Source organism: Sturnira hondurensis, unplaced genomic scaffold (genome assembly GCF_014824575.4).
Source record: "Sturnira hondurensis isolate 20B ecotype Veracruz unplaced genomic scaffold, ASM1482457v3 Scaffold0022201, whole genome shotgun sequence".
Taxonomy (NCBI): domain Eukaryota; kingdom Metazoa; phylum Chordata; class Mammalia; order Chiroptera; family Phyllostomidae; genus Sturnira; species Sturnira hondurensis.
In genome coordinates, this window is record NW_028094832.1 from 4,816,653 (window position 1) to 4,834,866 (window position 18,214).

Here is an 18,214-nt window from a genome sequence, read left to right on the forward strand (position 1 = left end):
TTCGCCGTTCGACTCCCCCGGAAACGGTAGCCCGCACACGCCGAGTTCCGGGCCAGCGCTCCTCCCTCTCCTAGGTGTCTCTGGCCGGGAGCGCTGGGGCCCCAGCACGGTATGGAGGCGAAGGAGGCATCCGCGCCGGTTACCGGTGTTGGATGCACTGTGTCAGCGGAGGAGATCGAGAAGTGGATGGAGGAGGCCATGCAAATGGTGAGGAGCCCGGGAGATAGATACCGGGGGTGGGAACGTCTCCGGCTCTCTTCACAACCGGATCATTTGAGCAAACGTCACCATAATCTCATCACCATAATCTCGATGGCACCACGTTTTAGGCAAACAGCTGGATTTAGCCTGTTTTCACAGTAGCCCTGAGGAAGGAAGAAGAGAAATACAAAAATTATTTCATTTTCGCTGGCATGAAGTATGCGTCAAATAACCCTATCCAGCTGTGTTCTTTACTATGAACACATTCGCAAATCCGCCAAGGCACATTATTTTGTGTTTATGACCACTGGAACGTATGTAGTAAAAGGAAGGAAGCTGGGGATGTTTCTGGTAGGAAGTAGATAAAAACAAATCCCAGTACAGCAGATTCTACCTACCGTCCATCCGTCCGTCCGTCCATCCATCCATCCTACTACCTTCTTTCTGTTCTTTACTTCCTTCCCTCGCTCTCTCAGGACTGTTGATTAAGGAGGGCTCTAATCGGATTTGTGTGTAATCCAAGTTTTACCCATACGTATGTGTGCCAGTGAGCTCTTTAATAGGGATAGAAGTGTACTTGGCATATGTATGTATCTAAATACAGGCGCGCACACATATATACATATGTGAAATGCCCTTCAGTTTTACATTTCCCTAAAGCTTCTCTAAAATAAATCTTTTCCATAACATGTTTTTGATTATATTCGTTCTATCCTTAATCGTCTCTGGACTCCCACAGTTAATGAATTCACAATTATGTCTTCATTCACTGCACAGATGTTTATCAAGTGCACATGTGGCTATTGACATTTAAATTAAGCGGAGATAAAATGAAATATTCGGCTCCTCAGTCACATTAGTCACATTTCAAGTACTAAGTAGCCGCACATGGCCAGTGGCTACTATATTGGACAACACAGATCAGAGGACGTTTCCAATACAACAGAAGGTTCGGCTAGCACTGGTCTGCAATGGTCACAATTCCTTCTGCAATACATAAGAAATGTATTCTGTTCTACCCCTCTTTCCACTAGCCCTGAAATGATCACTTTCTACTATTTGGCAATGTTTCAGGTGAGAAGCAACATGTGTGTAACTTTTTTGTTGTCAAAGTTATCAAACTTTAAATAAACTATGTTACTGTTTTGTAAAATCACTATTTTTCATGACAGTTTTCTTTTGGAGAATGAGGCTTATAACAAAGTTTATTGTTTTCATCATCACAGCAACTAATTCTAGGGGTATAGGCTTGGAAACAAATAATAGGAGTAAGTAACAGTGTTGCACTCTGACTGTTTAGACACCTAGGCCCAGTGTTTGATATGGGCTATAGTATGTAAGCTGCACATATGATCTACATGTTATCACTGCCCTCATTTGCAGATGGCAACAGAGAGGTAAATAATTTTGCAAATCTGGAAGGCAGGTGAGGACGAGGCTCTGGCTAGCCCTTTGTTCTCACCACGGCCTGCACTGCACGGTGTTTGCTTGCCCACTGCTCTCCAGCATACACTCTGCTGGGTCTCTCTGCCTTTTTCCTTTCATTAGCCTGACCTACTGTGCACTGAGCTTCTGAATTAGATGTTTGAATTTTTTTCTTCTGTGAATTGCCTAGACATATCTGCACTTCAATTTTATTATTAGTTTTATTTTTTAAAATCACAGTGTAGGAGCCCTTTGTCTTTTATGTCTATTTCTAGAAATAATTCACAAGGAAGTAAGAGAGATATTAGTGAAAATATGTAGGGGAGTTCACCTGTTTATAATAGTAGAGATTTGAAGCAATGTCAATATCAAACAATAGGGGACCAGTTAAGTGAATCATATAGTTATACAGAGGAGCACTGTGCAACCTTAAACAATAAGACCCTGTGCTGAAAATATTACCCAAAATAGGGAAGTGCTTGTATTTCTAAGTGAAAAAGGTGGACTGCTAAAATGTATATATAGTGTAAATATATTAGACTTGAAAAACTGCAAGCATGTTTATGCAGGCATAGAAAAAAGCTTGAAAATCTTTTGTCAAAGAATAATAACTAACTGGTTTTATTTTTCTGCCTTGAACAAACCTTACTTTATAATGAAGAAAAAACAAAAATTGAGTGTGTATATCTATCTGTCTATCTAGATTTATCTATTTAAATGAGAAAACAAGTATTCTAGAACAAATCCATTATATATTATTGTAGTGCTCATTTTCTGGGTGCCTGGTATTAGTACAGCATTGTGCTAGGTGAAATCAAGCCATGCACCAATGAAAAAGTTAGGAAGTAACATGCCCGGGGTCCAAAAGAAGACATAGACATAAAGCTCCATCAGATAATAGGCGACAAAGTCCTGAGCGAGTCAGCTGACGTGAACTTGGGATGCTTACTGGAGTTTAAAAAGGAAAAACAGGGTATGGGTTGGTGGAAAGGAAGGGAAGGGTTGACAGGTGCAGAGGAACTGGCAAATACCAAGAAATGAAGGACTTCGCCTTCGCTTCGGAGGCGATCCACCAGTCTGGAACAGGGCTGCCTAACCAGGGGCCCAGGTTAGGGGGATCTGTAAATCCTGACACTGTGTGTAACAACATTGTGAGCATAGGCCTGTTTGATGCGAGCGAGCCCCCGAACTTTCGTCAGATTCTCACGAAACCAGGGACCTAGAAGAACAGTGAAAAGTTGGGCTGGGTCTGTCATCATCTGTAACCAGCAGGCCCCAACTAGAGCAAAAGAAATGACATTTAGAGACAAAGAGGAGACCAGTGATTGGACTGGGAAGAAGAGGGGTTTCATTCGTTAATTGTGAAAGCTGCTAATTTTTTAATTATGGAAAACCAAGTTGCCATTTTAAAAGTAGTTGAGCTTTGTCCTCTCCCCTAAAGGATGAGATAGTTACAACCTCCCAACACATGTCTCAGACCCATTTTGCCCAAGTTCGTTTGCATTCATAAAGCACTGATTGGACTTGCCAGGAGAGGGGGTGGGAACGTTAGAAAGTATGAGATGGGTGGGTGGAAGATTATTTTCAGCCTAGTTAAATCTATTTTGAACTTGACAACAAAGCAAATATATATCTATTTTAATTTTTTTTAAAAAGATATGATGCATTTATTTTTAGAGAGAGGGGAAGGGAAGAACGAAAGGGAGAAATATCAATGTGTGGTTGCGTCTTGCACACCTACCACTGGGGGCCTGGCCCGCAACGCAGGCATGTGCCCTGACTGGGAATCAAACCAGTGACTCTTTGGTTTGCAGGCTGGTGCTTAATCCACTGAGCTACACCAGCCAGGGTGTAGCTGGCTGGTGTAGCTGGTGTAGCTATTATATATATATTGGAAGAGGGACTTCTCTGTAGGTTAAACATCTAGCTTCTATTTCAACAGACTGTTATGGATATATTGCAAGTGTTCTGATTCTGAGCTTGCAAATAATAAGAGCTTACAACTTACTAAAAACCTTGCTTTGATCCAGGATGATTTTAAGCACTTTGTAAGTAGCAATGTATTTGGGTTATAGTCCTATGAGACAGGTTCAATCATCTTCCCCATTTTACAGATGAGGAAACTGAGACATGGGGAGGTTGTGGAATGTGCCCATGTGAGAGGCAGGACTAGAGCCCAGGCAATCTGGCTCCATTTATTCATTTGTTCAAAGGGAATTTGTGGAGCACCTACCAGGTGCCAGGTTTAGTAAGTTTAGTAAGTTGTAAGCTCTTATATATATTTTATATATGCATGTATGTACATATACAGTTGACCTTTGAACAACATGGGTTTCAACTGCACAGATCCATTTATAGGAGGATTTTTTTCAATTGACCCTTGCAGTTCAGATGCTTGTGTTTCAAGGGTCAACTCTGTGGTTCAGAATCTGCATATGAGAAGTGGGAAACAGAGTAAAAGGAGATGCATTTTCTGGAAGGAAAAAAAAATCCTTAAGCAAGCATGAGAGACACAAGCCCAGCCACCTGGAGGCCTGGGTGGAGAGAGCTGCCAGGCCTCTGCAGGGTGCCCCCCCCCCACTGTCTTCCAGGTGGACAGGTGAGGACCCACAGCCCCACGGGCTCTCCCTCTCCACTGCTGCCCGCTCTCTTCCTACTTTGTCTTGGATTCTCTTCTACATGTTCGAAGTGGCCACAAGCCCAGACATAGTTTTACAGAAAATCCTTGTTACATGGTCTCCTCATTTGTTTATTCTCTTGCAGTTTTTTTTTAAATTCTTAAACTTTCTGTGTCTCACTCTCTTGCTAAGTGTTTCCTCTCCTTTTGCCCCTTGAAGTACAGCTACTTTGACCCCAAACACTGAGAATGTAGGTGATCAGTTGTGACTGGAGTAGAAATTAGAGGCAGATCAGTGGCAAATTGCTGAGGAAACTGGCACCTGGTAGGTGCTCCACAAATTCCCTTTGAACAAATGAATAAATGGAGCCAGATTGCCTGGGCTCTAGTCCCGCCTCTCACATGGGCACATTCCACAACCTCCCCGTGTCTCAGTTTCCTCATCTGTAAAATGGGGAAGATGATTGAACCTGTCTCACAGGACTATAACCCAAATACATTGCTACTTACAAAGTGCCTAAAATCGTCCTGGATCAAAGCAAGGTTTTTAGTAAGTTGTAAGCTCTTATTATTTGCAAGCTCAGAATCAGAACACTTGCAATATATCCATAACAGTCTGTTGAAATAGAAGCTAGATGTTTAACCTACAGAGAAGTCCCTCTTCCAGCCACTGGTTTTCTTTCCCATCACTCTTCCCAAATTGCCTCCCCCTCACTGACTCTTCTTTCTCGGTCCAGTTTTTTCTGGGGTCTTGGATGACACCAGACACTCCTGGTTTTCTTCCTACCTCACCAGGCATCTCTTAATCTGCCTTCCAAGGTGCTTCTCATTTATTCCACCCTAAAAAACACCCACCTTTTTATTTTGAAATAATTACAGATTCACAGGAAGTTGCTAAAAGAAGTGTAGAGGGAAGGCCCGCATACCTTCACCCAGTTTCTTCACATGACACAAGTACAGTATCAAACCCAGGAAAATGGCATTGGTGCCGTCTGGGAGTTCATTCAGCTTTCACAGCTTTGTGTGCACTCCTGCGTGTGTGCCTATGTGTGTGTAGTTCTGTGTAACCTCATGTCCTGTTCAGTTTGTTTAATTACCAGCAGAACTGCTCCATGAGCCCAGGTTTCCTGACACTACCCTTTGGGGCCGCCGTCCCCTCCCACGTCCTAAGCCCTGGCGGCCACTTGTCAATACGTAAGCTTTTAAGATTCTCCATATCAATATGTCAGCTTTTAAGATGTTCTGTTTTCATTCAACATAATTTCCTTGAGATCCATCCAAGTTGTTGAGTCAGTCGATAGTACATTCCTTTTTACTGGGGTGCAGTTTTTCCATGGTAGGGACATGACACAGTTCATTGAAGTATTCCCACTGAAGGACATTGGGGTCATTTGCAGTTTTTGGCTACTTTGAATGAAACTCCTACAAACATTCATGTCCATATATGAAATGATCTATTGTATGAACCTAAGATTTTGTTTTCCTGGGTAAGTAAATGTCCAAGAGTGTGATTTCTGGGTTATGTATTTAGTGCACATTTAGCTTTTTAAGGCACTGCCGACTGTTTTCCAGAGTGGCTGTGCCCTTTTACATTCCCGTGATCCTGTTTCTTCACAGCCTCGTCAGCATCTGGTGTGTTTTTACTTTCCATTTTAGGCATCCTGGTAGGTGTGTAGTACTGTCTCACGGTGGTTTTAATTTGCATTTTCCCAATGGCTAATGATGTGGACATCTTTCCATGTGCTTATTTGCCATTTGTATGCCTTCTCTGGTGAAATGTCTGTTAATATATTTTGCCCCTTTTCCAGTGGGCTTGTTTGGGCTTTTTTTAACTTGTTGAAGTTTGTAGAGTTCTTTACCTTGTCTAGATACTAGATCTGTGTTCTGTATGTGGTTTGCAAATATTTTCTTCCAGTTTTAGTTTGGCTTTTCTTCCTCTTAGTGGTAGGTGTTAGATTCCAATGGTTTTTGCAACAAATTATCACGAACTTAGTGGGATAAAACAACACAACTTCATTCTCTTATAGTTCTGGAGGCCAGGAGCCTGGAATCAGTTTCTCTGGGCCGCAACCAGTGTTTCATCAGGGCACAGCGCCCTCTGGAGGCTGTAGAGGATATGCTTCCTTGCCTTTTCTAGCTTGTAGAGCAGAAATTTTCAAATTTTTTAAAAATCTCACGGCATGGGGAAACTAATTACTAAATTTCGGTGGCACACCAAAAAAGGTATTACATTTTTTGCCAATATTACAAAATAGGTACAATTTTGATTCATTCACAGCAGACGGCTGTTACTGTGTTGGCTAATGTCATTTTTTTTTTTTTAATTTGACAATCTAAGGGAAAAAGAGGTCAGTCCCCTGATTAAGTAGCCAGGTATTGCCTGTTTTGAAAGTCTTGCAGCACACCACTTGGAAACTGCTGCTCCAGAGGCACATTGGGTGCTTGGCTCACAGCCTCCTCCGTCTTCAACGCCGACAGCATCACATTGGTTTCTGCTCTCGGTGTCAAATCTCTCCCTGCAGCCGTGTGACTGCAGTTAGGGCCACTAGGGCAGTTTCCTTATGTCAAGACTCTCAGCAAATATTGCTGGACAAATACATGATTTGTCTCTCATAAGTACCTGGAATTACGTATAAAATCCAAGCTTATGTTAAATTACATTCTTGGTGTGACCACACTCAGCTTCTCCACCCTCCCCCGCTGCCAGTCCCCGTCCTGGCTTCCTTTCAGTAGTAGCCTGTGGTGCGTTTGTACTATGTGTTTGTATGTATTCACCAAATCTTGGGAGTCTTCCGGCTTTCAAACCTGGTGTGAACTGGGCGTGCTTTCGCCTTTTTTCCAGAAGGGGGACAGACTCAGCCTGTGGGTGTTCATGTTACTGTTCTGAAGAACGCAGTCTCCTTGCTTCAGAGACCACCATCGCCTTACATCTCTCCAGCCCACCACTGCAGAGGAGAGGGGAGGTATAGTCGGCTACCCCTGTGTGCCTCTGGTTGTCCCCTTACAGCCACGTGAAAAGTGTCTGTTGAGCATGCTTGAAATGGCTCAGGGACCCATGCTAACATTGCGATAGGAAGTTATTGCTACTGTGGATAAAGTAGAGCCGGGAGTGAGAGGCTAGTGAAGGAGAAAGAGCACAATTTTCAGGACTGTCTTCAACTTTGCACTACATGTGCCATATGGTGTGTGTACTGATGTCCTACACTTAACGTGCATCTAGGCTTCCAAAGTATCCTGGGGCCTCCGGAAACAAGAAATGCCGTGCTTTCTGAAAACGGCTGGTTTGGGGTTCTTTTAACTGTAGTGAGATGGAAACGGTTGTGCACTAGCCCAAGGGTCCCACCCTCCTTCATTCCCTCTCAGTGGCAGTACCAGGAAGTACCCAGATACAACCTGCCTGTCTTGGCCATCTGCCCGGAAACAGTATTCTTTCCCTGTCCTGGGCCCTGGAGCTCCTGTGGTTCTCAAAGCAGGAAGAGAGGAAAAATGGACAGTAGGTGATGGAGGCTTTGCGGACGGAATAGGTTGTTGTTCCCGGGATGGTGTGGTGGGGTTGGGCTGGACTTACTTTCCAGGTGAGGTGTACTGTCCGCACAGTGAGATGCACGGGTCTGAAATGCATTGTTCATTCCGTTTTGAGTGATGAAAACATCCGTGTGACCCATACCCTTATCGAGATAAAGTCTTCTCCATCCCAGACAATTGCTTTATGTCCCTTCTGGCTCAGTGGGTTGTCACGTCCCCCTCCACATCTGTCACCGTAGTGTCATTTTGTCCAGTCTGGTGCTCCTCCTGAGGGGAGCCATGTGGTACGTGTGCTTGGTGTTGGACTTCTCTTACCCAGCACGTCTGGGGTTCGTCCCAGCTGTTGGGTACATCCGTGTTGGGCCTTTTCTCTGCTGAGTAGTATTCCACTGTGTGCAGGGACCGCAGTTGGTCCGATCTTTTGTTGATGAGCCCCTCTGCTGTTTCCAGATCTGCGTATTAGGAATCAAGCTATTTTACAGGTCTTTTTTCTTTTTGTAGACATACAGGGTGGGGCAAAAATAGGTTTATAGTTGTTCATAAATAGTCATGCAAAAACAAACTCTGTATTTCGCATACTCACAGTGGTCACCCTACTTTTGCCCCACCCTGTGGAGTCGCTTTTCTTAAATACATACTCTGGAGGGGAATTTGTCCATAGGCGATGGGTGTGTTTACTTTTTAAGAAAACTTCCAAAATGTCCTCCAAAGTGCTTGTGCCATTTCACCTCCAGTGCTCCTGGCTTTTCGTGTCTCACTTAGAGCAGGAATTGGGGGTGCAGGGGCACCTCCAGTCTGTCGCTTTAGTGTTACTGGGACTCTGGAGGATATTTGCTGTCACTTTTAGAGAAACCAAATTAAGCAAGTAGAATTTGAACAAGGAAAGAATTTTAAGAAAGGATTTATAAATATTTTTTCTTTTACCTCTTTGCAAATACACATACTATCTCTGAAAAGGAACATAGACTTTGGCAATTTAAAAATAAGAGTCAATAACAGTCTTTTTGGTCCCCCCAAAACGGGGGGGAAGCAGACTTCCAGTGAGGGGAAAAATCAGGGGCTCAGGACCTAGAAACAGGATTTTTTTGCTGAGTGTCCCTTAGTGTGAATGCACATAGAACAACGGAGCCAAGTGCTGCACTCTGTTTGAGGACAGGGGAAGGCCAATTGCATTTCTTTGTTTTAGTATAATTACGTGTTTACTGCTCCTGCTGCGTCTGTTTCTTTCCTGTAGTCCTTTCAAGCATTGAACATTACATCTGAGACTTTCCACTTGTTTTTTAGGCCAAAGAAGCCCTAGAAAATACTGAAGTCCCTGTCGGCTGCCTTCTGGTCTACAACGATGAAGTTGTGGGGAAGGGAAGAAATGAAGTTAATCAAACCAAAAACGTGCGTGCATGCGTTCAGTGGTACACCTGCCGACTCAGGGTGGGGATGGCGGGAGTGGACCGAGGTCGTCACCCTGGGTGACAGGGGGTCTGTGTACAGTCCGAGAGTCTCAGCGGAAGGGCCTGAACATCTCACTTTTCTTTTTAAAATGCCTTTGTCTCTGACTGTAAAAGTGACACATGTTGACTTTTTAAAATTTGGAAAATTCAGAAAAATTGAACGAACCCATGAGATCCCTGGAGCTAATATTCTGTTTTATGGAGCCCTAGTCTTGCACTTGAGTGAAACTAAGGGGCGAGTTTAGTATACTGGAGCGTCAGTGTGGAGGAAACGAGTCCATCTCCATTTTAAGCAAATCTGATATATGAAAACTCCGTAGAACATACCAATTTAACTCAAGTTGCATTTTTTAGTAACTTCAAATAATGTGTTGCTGCTAGTAAATTAAAACTCACCCTCAACTTATGACTTTGGAGGTAGAAACAACATATAAAGAAGCTACTCCTGTTTCAGGGAATTCAGCGAAATGGAGTCTCCACCACCTGCTCGCTCTGTACCTGTATGCAGTGTGTACACTGTACTAGGTTGTGGGACTTTTGACTTACTGTGGTTTGGTTGAGAGGCTCGTGAATTAAGGCAACAGTTCTTGGCTGTGGTATCACACTAGTGTGTCACAGTAGGGATAATTGTGGTGTCAGATTCTATGATTCTAAGAAGTCCTAGGTGGACTCAAGGAGTGCCTATCACTCTCACACCCCCACACAGGCTTTGGTCTTGTGGGGTGACCTTGGGACCCAGGGCATGGTGTGAGGTGTTGAAGTTCACTGGTACAGCCGGTGTTGGTACTGGTGCTCTATGGATATTGAAGTTCATCCATCGCACGTACCAAAAGGAAAATCAAGACTTAGCAGAACACATGCAAAGTGCAAACCCAGATTCACAAAGCGTTCATTATGTGGATGTCAAAATACCTGTGAGATAAGTAATAGACATAATAGAGCAATTAGTGAATGTATAGATACTTACGTTTGGGAGTAGAATTTTGTATTGTAGACAATGATCATATCTCCCTATTTGTATTTTGTCATTTGGTACAATATCTTTAATGTGAGAGCTTTGTCCTAATGACATCCGTCTAACTGCCAGTGACTTAGGTTTCTTATTTACCTTGAAACAAACCTGGATTTATTTTGGCATTCTGTGTCCCATAGAGGGTTGTCTGAGAGTCATAGTATAGAAGGATGCTTGATCCCAAATGAGGAGGCCTGAGTTGGGCTTTTGGCTCTGACATCACTCCCTCCCCATTCCCTGGTCACCGCCCACACCTGTCCCAATTGTGTGCCTATAATACATGTGGCAAAGCCTCTGGTTCTTCAGCTGTGAAAGGGGAAGTTGGTTGAAATGATTTAGTTCAACAAGCACTTATCGAGAACTACGGGGACATGTGATTTAGTCATTCTGAATCTGATTTTTACAAAGCACTCCAGTTGGGCAAACTTATTTTTAAGCTGCCCATTTGGTTCTGGTCTGCCGCCAGGCTCAGGGACCCCTTCTCCAACGTGCCTTCTAGCTCTGAGTTTGTCATTCTGGCTTTCACAGTACTTGGGCCACTGTGCCAGCACTCTTCACGCCCTGCCCTGTGTCGCCGCAGGTCACCTTTCTGCTACCCTGCCAGACTTCACACTTGTTGAGGACAGAGACGCTTTATTCCACACACAATTTAGCCCAGTGGCTTGTGCATAGGAAACACTCAGTATACGTTTGTTGATAAATGTGATGTCCGTGAGTATTATAATTAATTGTCATATAACAAAATATATGTGTAGCATTACATGGCATTAGCTGCCTGTAATTCAGGTTGCTTTAAGAGCCATAGATACCAGAGTACCCCATTTTACATATGGGTAAACCAAGGTGTAGAGAAGGTATGTGACTTGCCCAAAGCCACAAAATTAGGAATGTCATGGTCAGGATTCGAACTTAAAATTAGTTGATTCTAACTGCTGTGTGATTTCTCCCATATTCTGCTGCCTGCATGAGGTATCTGAGACCCAAACCAAAGCGCTGCTTCTGCTTAAAGTCCACCAGCATATGAAATCTCATCCCCACGAGCATGAAAGTGATGACATCCCCGTAAACTAAATACAGATTTGCTTAGAGTCGGGTCAGCGACAGCCTTGAAAACACATCTGAAACTGGAGCACGTGTTTCTGACAATTTCAGCCTTTCCCTAAAGGGTTCAGAAACGCTAGGCTCACCTCCCCCCCCCCCCAAATTAAGACCTGTCTTCCCTATGGCATTGTAATTGAAAGAGTGTTCCTCAATTTCTTAGGTACTTAACTAAAAATACAGCATAATTCGGGCGGCAGTTCAGATTAAATGTCTTCTGTTGCTGAGGTTACAGTCCTGTATCTGGGGGTCATGTTGTTCGCTGCTGAGTGTGTCCCGAAACCTCCACTCTTTAAAAACGTTGGCAGAAACAGTAGGCCCATTCTTTGTATTTATTTTTGAGTATTTGGCAAATGTCACAAACATCGTCAAGGTAAGCTCCTCACTCTTTTCAGGCCACTCGACATGCGGAAATGGTGGCCATCGACCAGGTCCTCGAGTGGTGTCGCGAGAGTGGCAGGCGGCCCTCCGAGGTGTTCGAGCGCACCGTGCTCTACGTCACCGTGGAGCCGTGCGTCATGTGCGCAGCCGCGCTCCGCCTGATGAGTATCCTTGGACCTGGTGGGGTATGTCTGTGAACTTGAAAGAGGCCAAGCACATAACCCGTTCCTAATGTATGAAAACAGAGGCCAAAGAGACAAATTCTAGGAGGTGAACATTGTAAAATATAGCATCCCTTGGTCAAAAATTTTTTGAAAAGATTTTTAAATAGTAAAATGGCCTCTTTTAAAAAGAATATGTAGAAAGATATAACTAGTAAATAAGCCAGAGAAAGAAAAGCTTAGCACTAATTTGAGCTGCTTTGGAAGGGTGAATCATGATAGATATTTACTAGATATTTAAATATGATAGATATTTAATGTCATGATAGATATTAACCTCCAACACTTAAAGTAGGTTATAAAGGTCTGAAGAACACACCGTCAAGTCTTGCCTTTGGGAAATAGATTTTGGTGGTTTAAAAAATTTCTTTATCTGATATGTTGATATGTTTTTATTCCTTTATTTTTGCCATGAAGACCTATTACAATGAGAAGCGAGAAGTCAATACAGAGTGGAAAACCAATCACTTGTGATACGATTGTAAACAAACTGGAAACCGACGGAGCTGAGGCTCTCTGAGGGTGTCTCTCGTAGTATGACTCAAATGCTGAGCCCTGCGAGTTAGTCTCTTAAGATTTTAAACTGTTATTTAGTAATTAAAAAACTCGGCTTCATACTGCATATTTTTATCTACTTATGTTACTATGTATGTGCGATCATCTGATCACATCTAACACAGAGGGATGTGAGTCCGAGAAAAGGTACAAGCTCCACCTTGTCAAACGGGCAGCTCTGGGCAGCAGAACTGCCTCCCCCACCTGCCTTTCCCAGGGATGCAGCAGCAGTCGGTTGTGTACAGGAGCAAGGGGTGTATTGTATTTGAAGGAAGGGCAGGGAACCATATGCTGTTTTTAAGAGGTGAAAATCTCTGGATTAAATTCTTGCCTCTTTTCTGGCTACAATTCTCTAATGATTCCAAGACAACTGGTTTAGGAGAAACCAGAGAGAACACCAAAACTGTAAACATTTACCAGCTACCTATTAAGTTTTCAGTATGCTTACAATTGTGGGATATTAATTTCTAGATCCTTTAAACCTCTTTTGTGTAACTGGATTGTATGACTTTCAAGCTGAAGCCTAAACTTAATCATGTTTAAGAGTAGCATGAGGTTACGAAACCTTCCGGGATGGCTGGTGTAGACTCTGCTGGTGTCCTGAACTGCACGTTCTCTGCAGAACCTTAACTCGCTCTCATAAATCCCGCTGGTTGTGTATGGCTGTCAGAATGAACGCTTCGGTGGTTGTGGCTCTGTTCTAGATATTGCCTCTGCGGATTTACCAAACACTGGGAGACCGTTTCAGGTAACGTGAACTGTTACACTTTTGCCTTCTTTCTGATTACCTCGATCTCATCGTGGACTTGCGAATGGTAAGTATGTGGTGGGTATACCAGGGGCCATGCTCCAACCAGACAGGCTCCCAGCACTACTGGTCCAGTTTGTTTGTGCTTCAGTGCTCGGCGACAGGCGGTCATTTCCAGGTGAGTGTGCCTGGCTCAGAGAGAAGAGAATGTCTGTTGAAGGCGAGTCCCCAGCCTTCCAAGGTATCTTTGGACAAGCTTCACCCAGGCCTTTACGTGTGTTTGAAGGCACGGCCGCTATTGGTGTGTTCACAGTGAGCGGTCCCCAGCTCCGAGCTGCCCCGAGTTTGTGGGATGCTTGGCCTCTGACAGTGACAGTAGATGCCGTTTACCGCAAACACAATATTTTTGCAGACATTCAGTAATTTTGCTTGATTGCTATTTTTGGTGTGTAGCAATCGGTACCTGTATTTTCATTATATTTGTTTCTGCCCTTGATACCCGAGAGGGTGGTTTCAGTGGAGTCGTGGGAGCACAAGCCAGTGAAGACGAGCCTGAGGAGGGAATGAGAGGCCCAAAAGTGAAGACCACAATTCTGGAAAGTTCTTAGGAGTCAGCAGGGTAGCAGCTTGCCTGGGAGCAGGGTAGAAGGAAGGTCATTGGGTTTTTCACCCAGCTTTACTGAGATATAATTGACATACGACACTGTGTAAGTTTACGCTGTGCAGCTTGCTTTGGTAGACGTGCTTATTGTGACATGTTTACCCCAACAAAGTTAGTTAACATAGCCTTCTCCTCACATAATTACCATTTTGTCGTTGTAGTTGTTATGGTAAAACATTTAAGCTTTACTGTCTTAACACCTGTCAAGTACACAGTTTGTCAGTTAACTGCAGTCACTATGCTGTGTCTTTGATTCCTGGAACTCAATCCTCTTATGACACAAAGTTTGTACCTTTTGGCCAGTGTCTCCCCATTTCTGCCACCCCTGTGTTCCTGGTGACCACCATTCTGCTCTCTGCTTCTAAAAAGAAAATACGATATGAACACACGCACAGAATATTATTCAGCCTTAAAGAAGAAGGAAATCCTACCATTTGGATAGACCAACGTGGATGGAGCTCGAGGGCAGTATGCTAAATCAGACAGAGGAAGACAAGTACCACATGATCGATCTCACTTATTGGTGGAGTTTAAAAACACTGAACTCTCATTTGTTTTGATGGGGAAGGTTTGTGTAGGCTCTGCAGGCTCAGGCAAGAGCCAACTGAAGGCACAAGAGAAGGCTCATTCTGAGCAGCGGACCGTGCCTGCCAGTCCTTCCTCTCCTGTTCGCTGCTTCCAGACGCGCCTCCACGATGTGCCTCTCTGCTCATTGGAGCTTTTCACACACCCTCAGAAGGGCGCAGTATGTTAAGGCCAAACTCCTGGGGTGAGCCTTCTAAGCCCTCTATGTTTTGACCTTGTTTTATCTCTTTAATTTTAATATAACCCCCATTATACTCCCTTAATACCCCCTACCCCCACCAGCTGGTTGCCTCACATGCGACCCATGTTTATTCTTACTCTTTCCCCAATATGCTCTGTTCAGCCTCTTTAAATATCCTCTGTCATTAAAGCAGGTTCGTTTCAAGTCCTTACTGTTATCACAACTTCTTATTCTTTCACACGTTGTTCTCTTCTCCCAAATTAGATACCAAAGATAGAATAAATTGAACACTTAAAACATCCTCAATAGTAAGTAGGGGTTGACAAATTTTTTTTGTAAGAGCCAGATAGTAAAAATTTTAGCCTTTGAAAACCATTTATGTCCCTGTCACATATTCTATTTTTAATAACCCTTTAAAAATGTACCCCTCCCCCTTTTGCTGATCATTTATGGCTGTGGACAGCCAGCCACAGCTCTACAGATCCAACACTTAATGGGCCACCAGTAAACGAGAACAGAGAGAAAGAGCTAATACAGAATGAGCACTTGGGATGCACCAGGTACTTAACAGGTGTTACTTTATGTGTTCCCATTTAATCCTCAGAAAATCCTTCTGGGTTAATTGTTTTAATTACCTACGTTTTACATAGGAGGAAACTGAGGCACAAAGCGTTTAAGAATCTTACCCAAGATCACACAGCTAGTAGTTTCGATATCAGTTAATTGAGTACTAATAGTTGATTGACAGTAGAGTTTCCCAGGCCACCACCCAGCTGTTTTTTTTTTTGAAATATACTTCCTGTGTTACTAATAGCTACACAGTGTATCAACATCTGAAAAATGTTTACATAATTATGTATATATTGCTTTTTATGGGTTATGGCACATATTTTCATAGGCTTATGTTCATTCTCAACTTCCTCATTTCATCAGTGCATTCCTGGCTACCGGGCTGAGGAAGCAGTGGACATGTTAAAGAACTTCTACAAACAAGAAAATCCAAACGGTCAGTTTCCCCTGCCATATGTAATATCCTTCGCCTAAAACAAATCAGTGTGAAGAGTCTGACTTGGGCTGACCTCATTTTCTTTTCTCCCTTCTCTTTTCACAGCCCCAAAATCAAAGGTTCGAAAAAAGGAATGTCAGAAATCCTGAACTTGAGCTAATGAAGGACTCATGAATGCCACTGGATGAAATTCTTGTACTGAAAGCTGGCGACCTCATCGGATCATGTGTTATATATTGTCCTTAACCCATGGGAAAAGGATCTCTCATCATTTCCTTCGTTAAAGGAACAACTTAGCACTTTTTAAAAGTCTGACAATTGTAATCAACTACTAGTTTTTCCGTGAGCTGAAAGACTATTTTGAAAAGGGAAAAATTAAAGATTGAGGTGATAGAAATTAGTAAGCAGTGCAATGTGCTTCCTACCAAAACGGTATGCCCAGTCCTGGAGAGTGCTGTGAGGAGCGAGCATCCAGACTCAGTTACCGGTGTGTCCTGACGGGGGCGCTGCCGTGGACACTGAGTCCACGCCCAGCATTGCAGGAGCGAGTCTGCCTTCCTAGCAGCCTCTACGCACTCGCAGGGTGCCGGGGGCCCGCGACTTCCGTGGACATTGTACATGAGTTGTGTACATGCAGACCGTGATTGTATAGTGCTCAGAACAGACTTTTTACTTTTATAAAACACTTAGAATAAATGCCTATGGTAGAACAAGTGCTAAAACCGTATTTGTGCCTTTTTGGGAGATGGATAGTCTTAAAAATAGAAGATAAAAGCACAATTGGGACAAGGCCTTCTTTGTTCCTGAGCAACCGCACTGTGAATCAGGGAGCGAAATAGAATCTGGCCCTGGTGGAGCAGGGAGATGGGTAACAAACGGAACAGCATGTTAGGGGGTGACACAGATTATGGCAAAAAGAACGGGCAAGCCACTGGTGGTGAGTCTGCTGGTTGCACAATGAAATAGCGTGGTCAGTTTGATCTGAAATAGAATACAGTTCTCTTTATAAAAACCCAGATTTAGAATTTAAAAGTCTAAAATGGTGAAACGTGAACACAGCCCTGGACAGGGTGCCGCGGCAGGAACTCCCAGATTCTCGCAGAAACTGGCTGACTGCCCTAAGGCTGGTGCGGATTTGAAGGGCAGCTTTGCAGAGCCCGGCTGCGGTGCACCGCGTCGGTCTGCCCAGAAGGGGGCCTTGCCGTTCCACCAGAAGCCTCGCTCCGGGCCCAGGACCTCAGCTCCTTCTCAGCTGCATTTCTTCACTGGATTCATTTCCTTGATGCAAAGCATCTGTATTTGTTGGTTCTGCAATTTGAGCGATGTCTCTGACTTGTTTGTTTTGAATTACATTACAGGCTGGAATGTAATTGTGGTGAAAGTATTTTTATATTGCTGAGAGTAGCAGCTAATCACAGTTACATGCTTCAGAGGATTTATAATTGCTTGATTTTGTATGTGTGTGTTTTTAACTGCATTTGAATTTTATAGAGAAGAATAGGCATGATTTTAAATCTGTAATGATGTTACATGTAACTTCTCTTCAATTTCACCTGCTTTAAAAGTTATCCTCTCATTAAATTTTAGTGCTTTGACTACTTCATTCCTACATGCAGTTGGTCATGATTCATTTCTGGCTCCTTATGGTTTTCTGCAGGCGGACTCCATTGCGCATGCTGTGTTCATGTCATTTCCTGGAGGATTATTTGTAGACACAAATACCTGGACTCTTTCCTCTAGGAAGTGCCACCCAGTGTGTCTGGCTAAGCCTCAGACGTCAAGTAGGTTCTTAGTAAACATGCGTTAAGTAAAATCGTTGATTGAAATTTGAGGAAAAATGAGTAATGAGAATATTTAGGATGAAAAGCCAAAGCCAAAAGTCACATACGGTTATTTTGACCCCAAGATAGTTACTACTGGAAGGATCTGGAAAATAATAAAACTATAAACAGGGAAGGGTAGAAAAGATTGACCAAGGCACATGTGCTCTGTCTGTGTTGTGTTTTGGAGAATGGGTATTTCCTAATACCTAAGCTTGACTGAAAATTTCAATTTTGGTTCTGATCTTTTTGATTATCCAGTGATTGACTTATGAAAAAGTTTCCGAAATTTTTGTTCTTAGGCACAGTTTCCTATTTCACTTTGTGGCGGAGTAAGGGCGGGCGCGAACTTGGTTTAGAGGGTGTGTTGCACATCGAAGGTCGGCACCTCCAGGGCTGCTACAGGATCAGTACAGAGTCACAGACATTAAGGCTGCGGGATTCTGACACTGTGTTTGAGGTGGTGGTGAGGAGTCATGGATGCCTGATGAGGTGATGCTGCGTTGTGAGTACCGTTTTCTCCAGCTACTTAAATGTGGCTTAAAATATTAACATGCTCCCATTCAAAAGATTGACTCCAGTTGATTGGTACTGTTAGTGCCTGTTGAAGAGACCAGCCAAGAGACTTGTTCTGTGTATGAAACAATTCAGGAGACAACTGTGGGGTGTGAAAAGGTTTTAGAATCTCTACCCTGTCGAGAGAAACTACTGGGAAGTGACCGCGTGTAAG

At 43.4% G+C, this 18,214-nt stretch overlaps 1 protein-coding gene across 1 annotated transcript; it reads left to right on the forward strand.

Annotated features, from left to right (window-relative positions):
* The first annotated feature begins 30 nt into the window (after positions 1–30).
* ADAT2 (adenosine deaminase tRNA specific 2) lies at positions 31–17,273 on the forward strand. Its single transcript, XM_037034747.1, has 6 exons — positions 31–207; positions 9,053–9,157; positions 11,722–11,872; positions 13,125–13,231; positions 15,592–15,664; positions 15,770–17,273. Exons 1-6 carry the CDS (start codon positions 112–114, stop codon positions 15,811–15,813), a joined length of 576 nt encoding a protein of 191 aa, XP_036890642.1. The 5' UTR covers positions 31–111; the 3' UTR covers positions 15,814–17,273.
* Positions 17,274–18,214: the final 941 nt, after the last annotated feature.

Bases quoted from the DNA above. Each gene is read 5' to 3' on its own strand.
- ADAT2 (XM_037034747.1), top strand. From the start codon at position 112: ATGGAGGCGAAGGAGGCATCCGCGCCGGTTACCGGTGTTGGATGCACT. The intron at 208-9,052 runs GTGAGGAGCCCG...CTTGTTTTTTAG, and splicing joins TGGAGGAGGCCATGCAAATG to GCCAAAGAAGCCCTAGAAAA. The intron at 15,665-15,769 runs GTCAGTTTCCCC...CTCTTTTCACAG, and splicing joins CAAACAAGAAAATCCAAACG to CCCCAAAATCAAAGGTTCGA.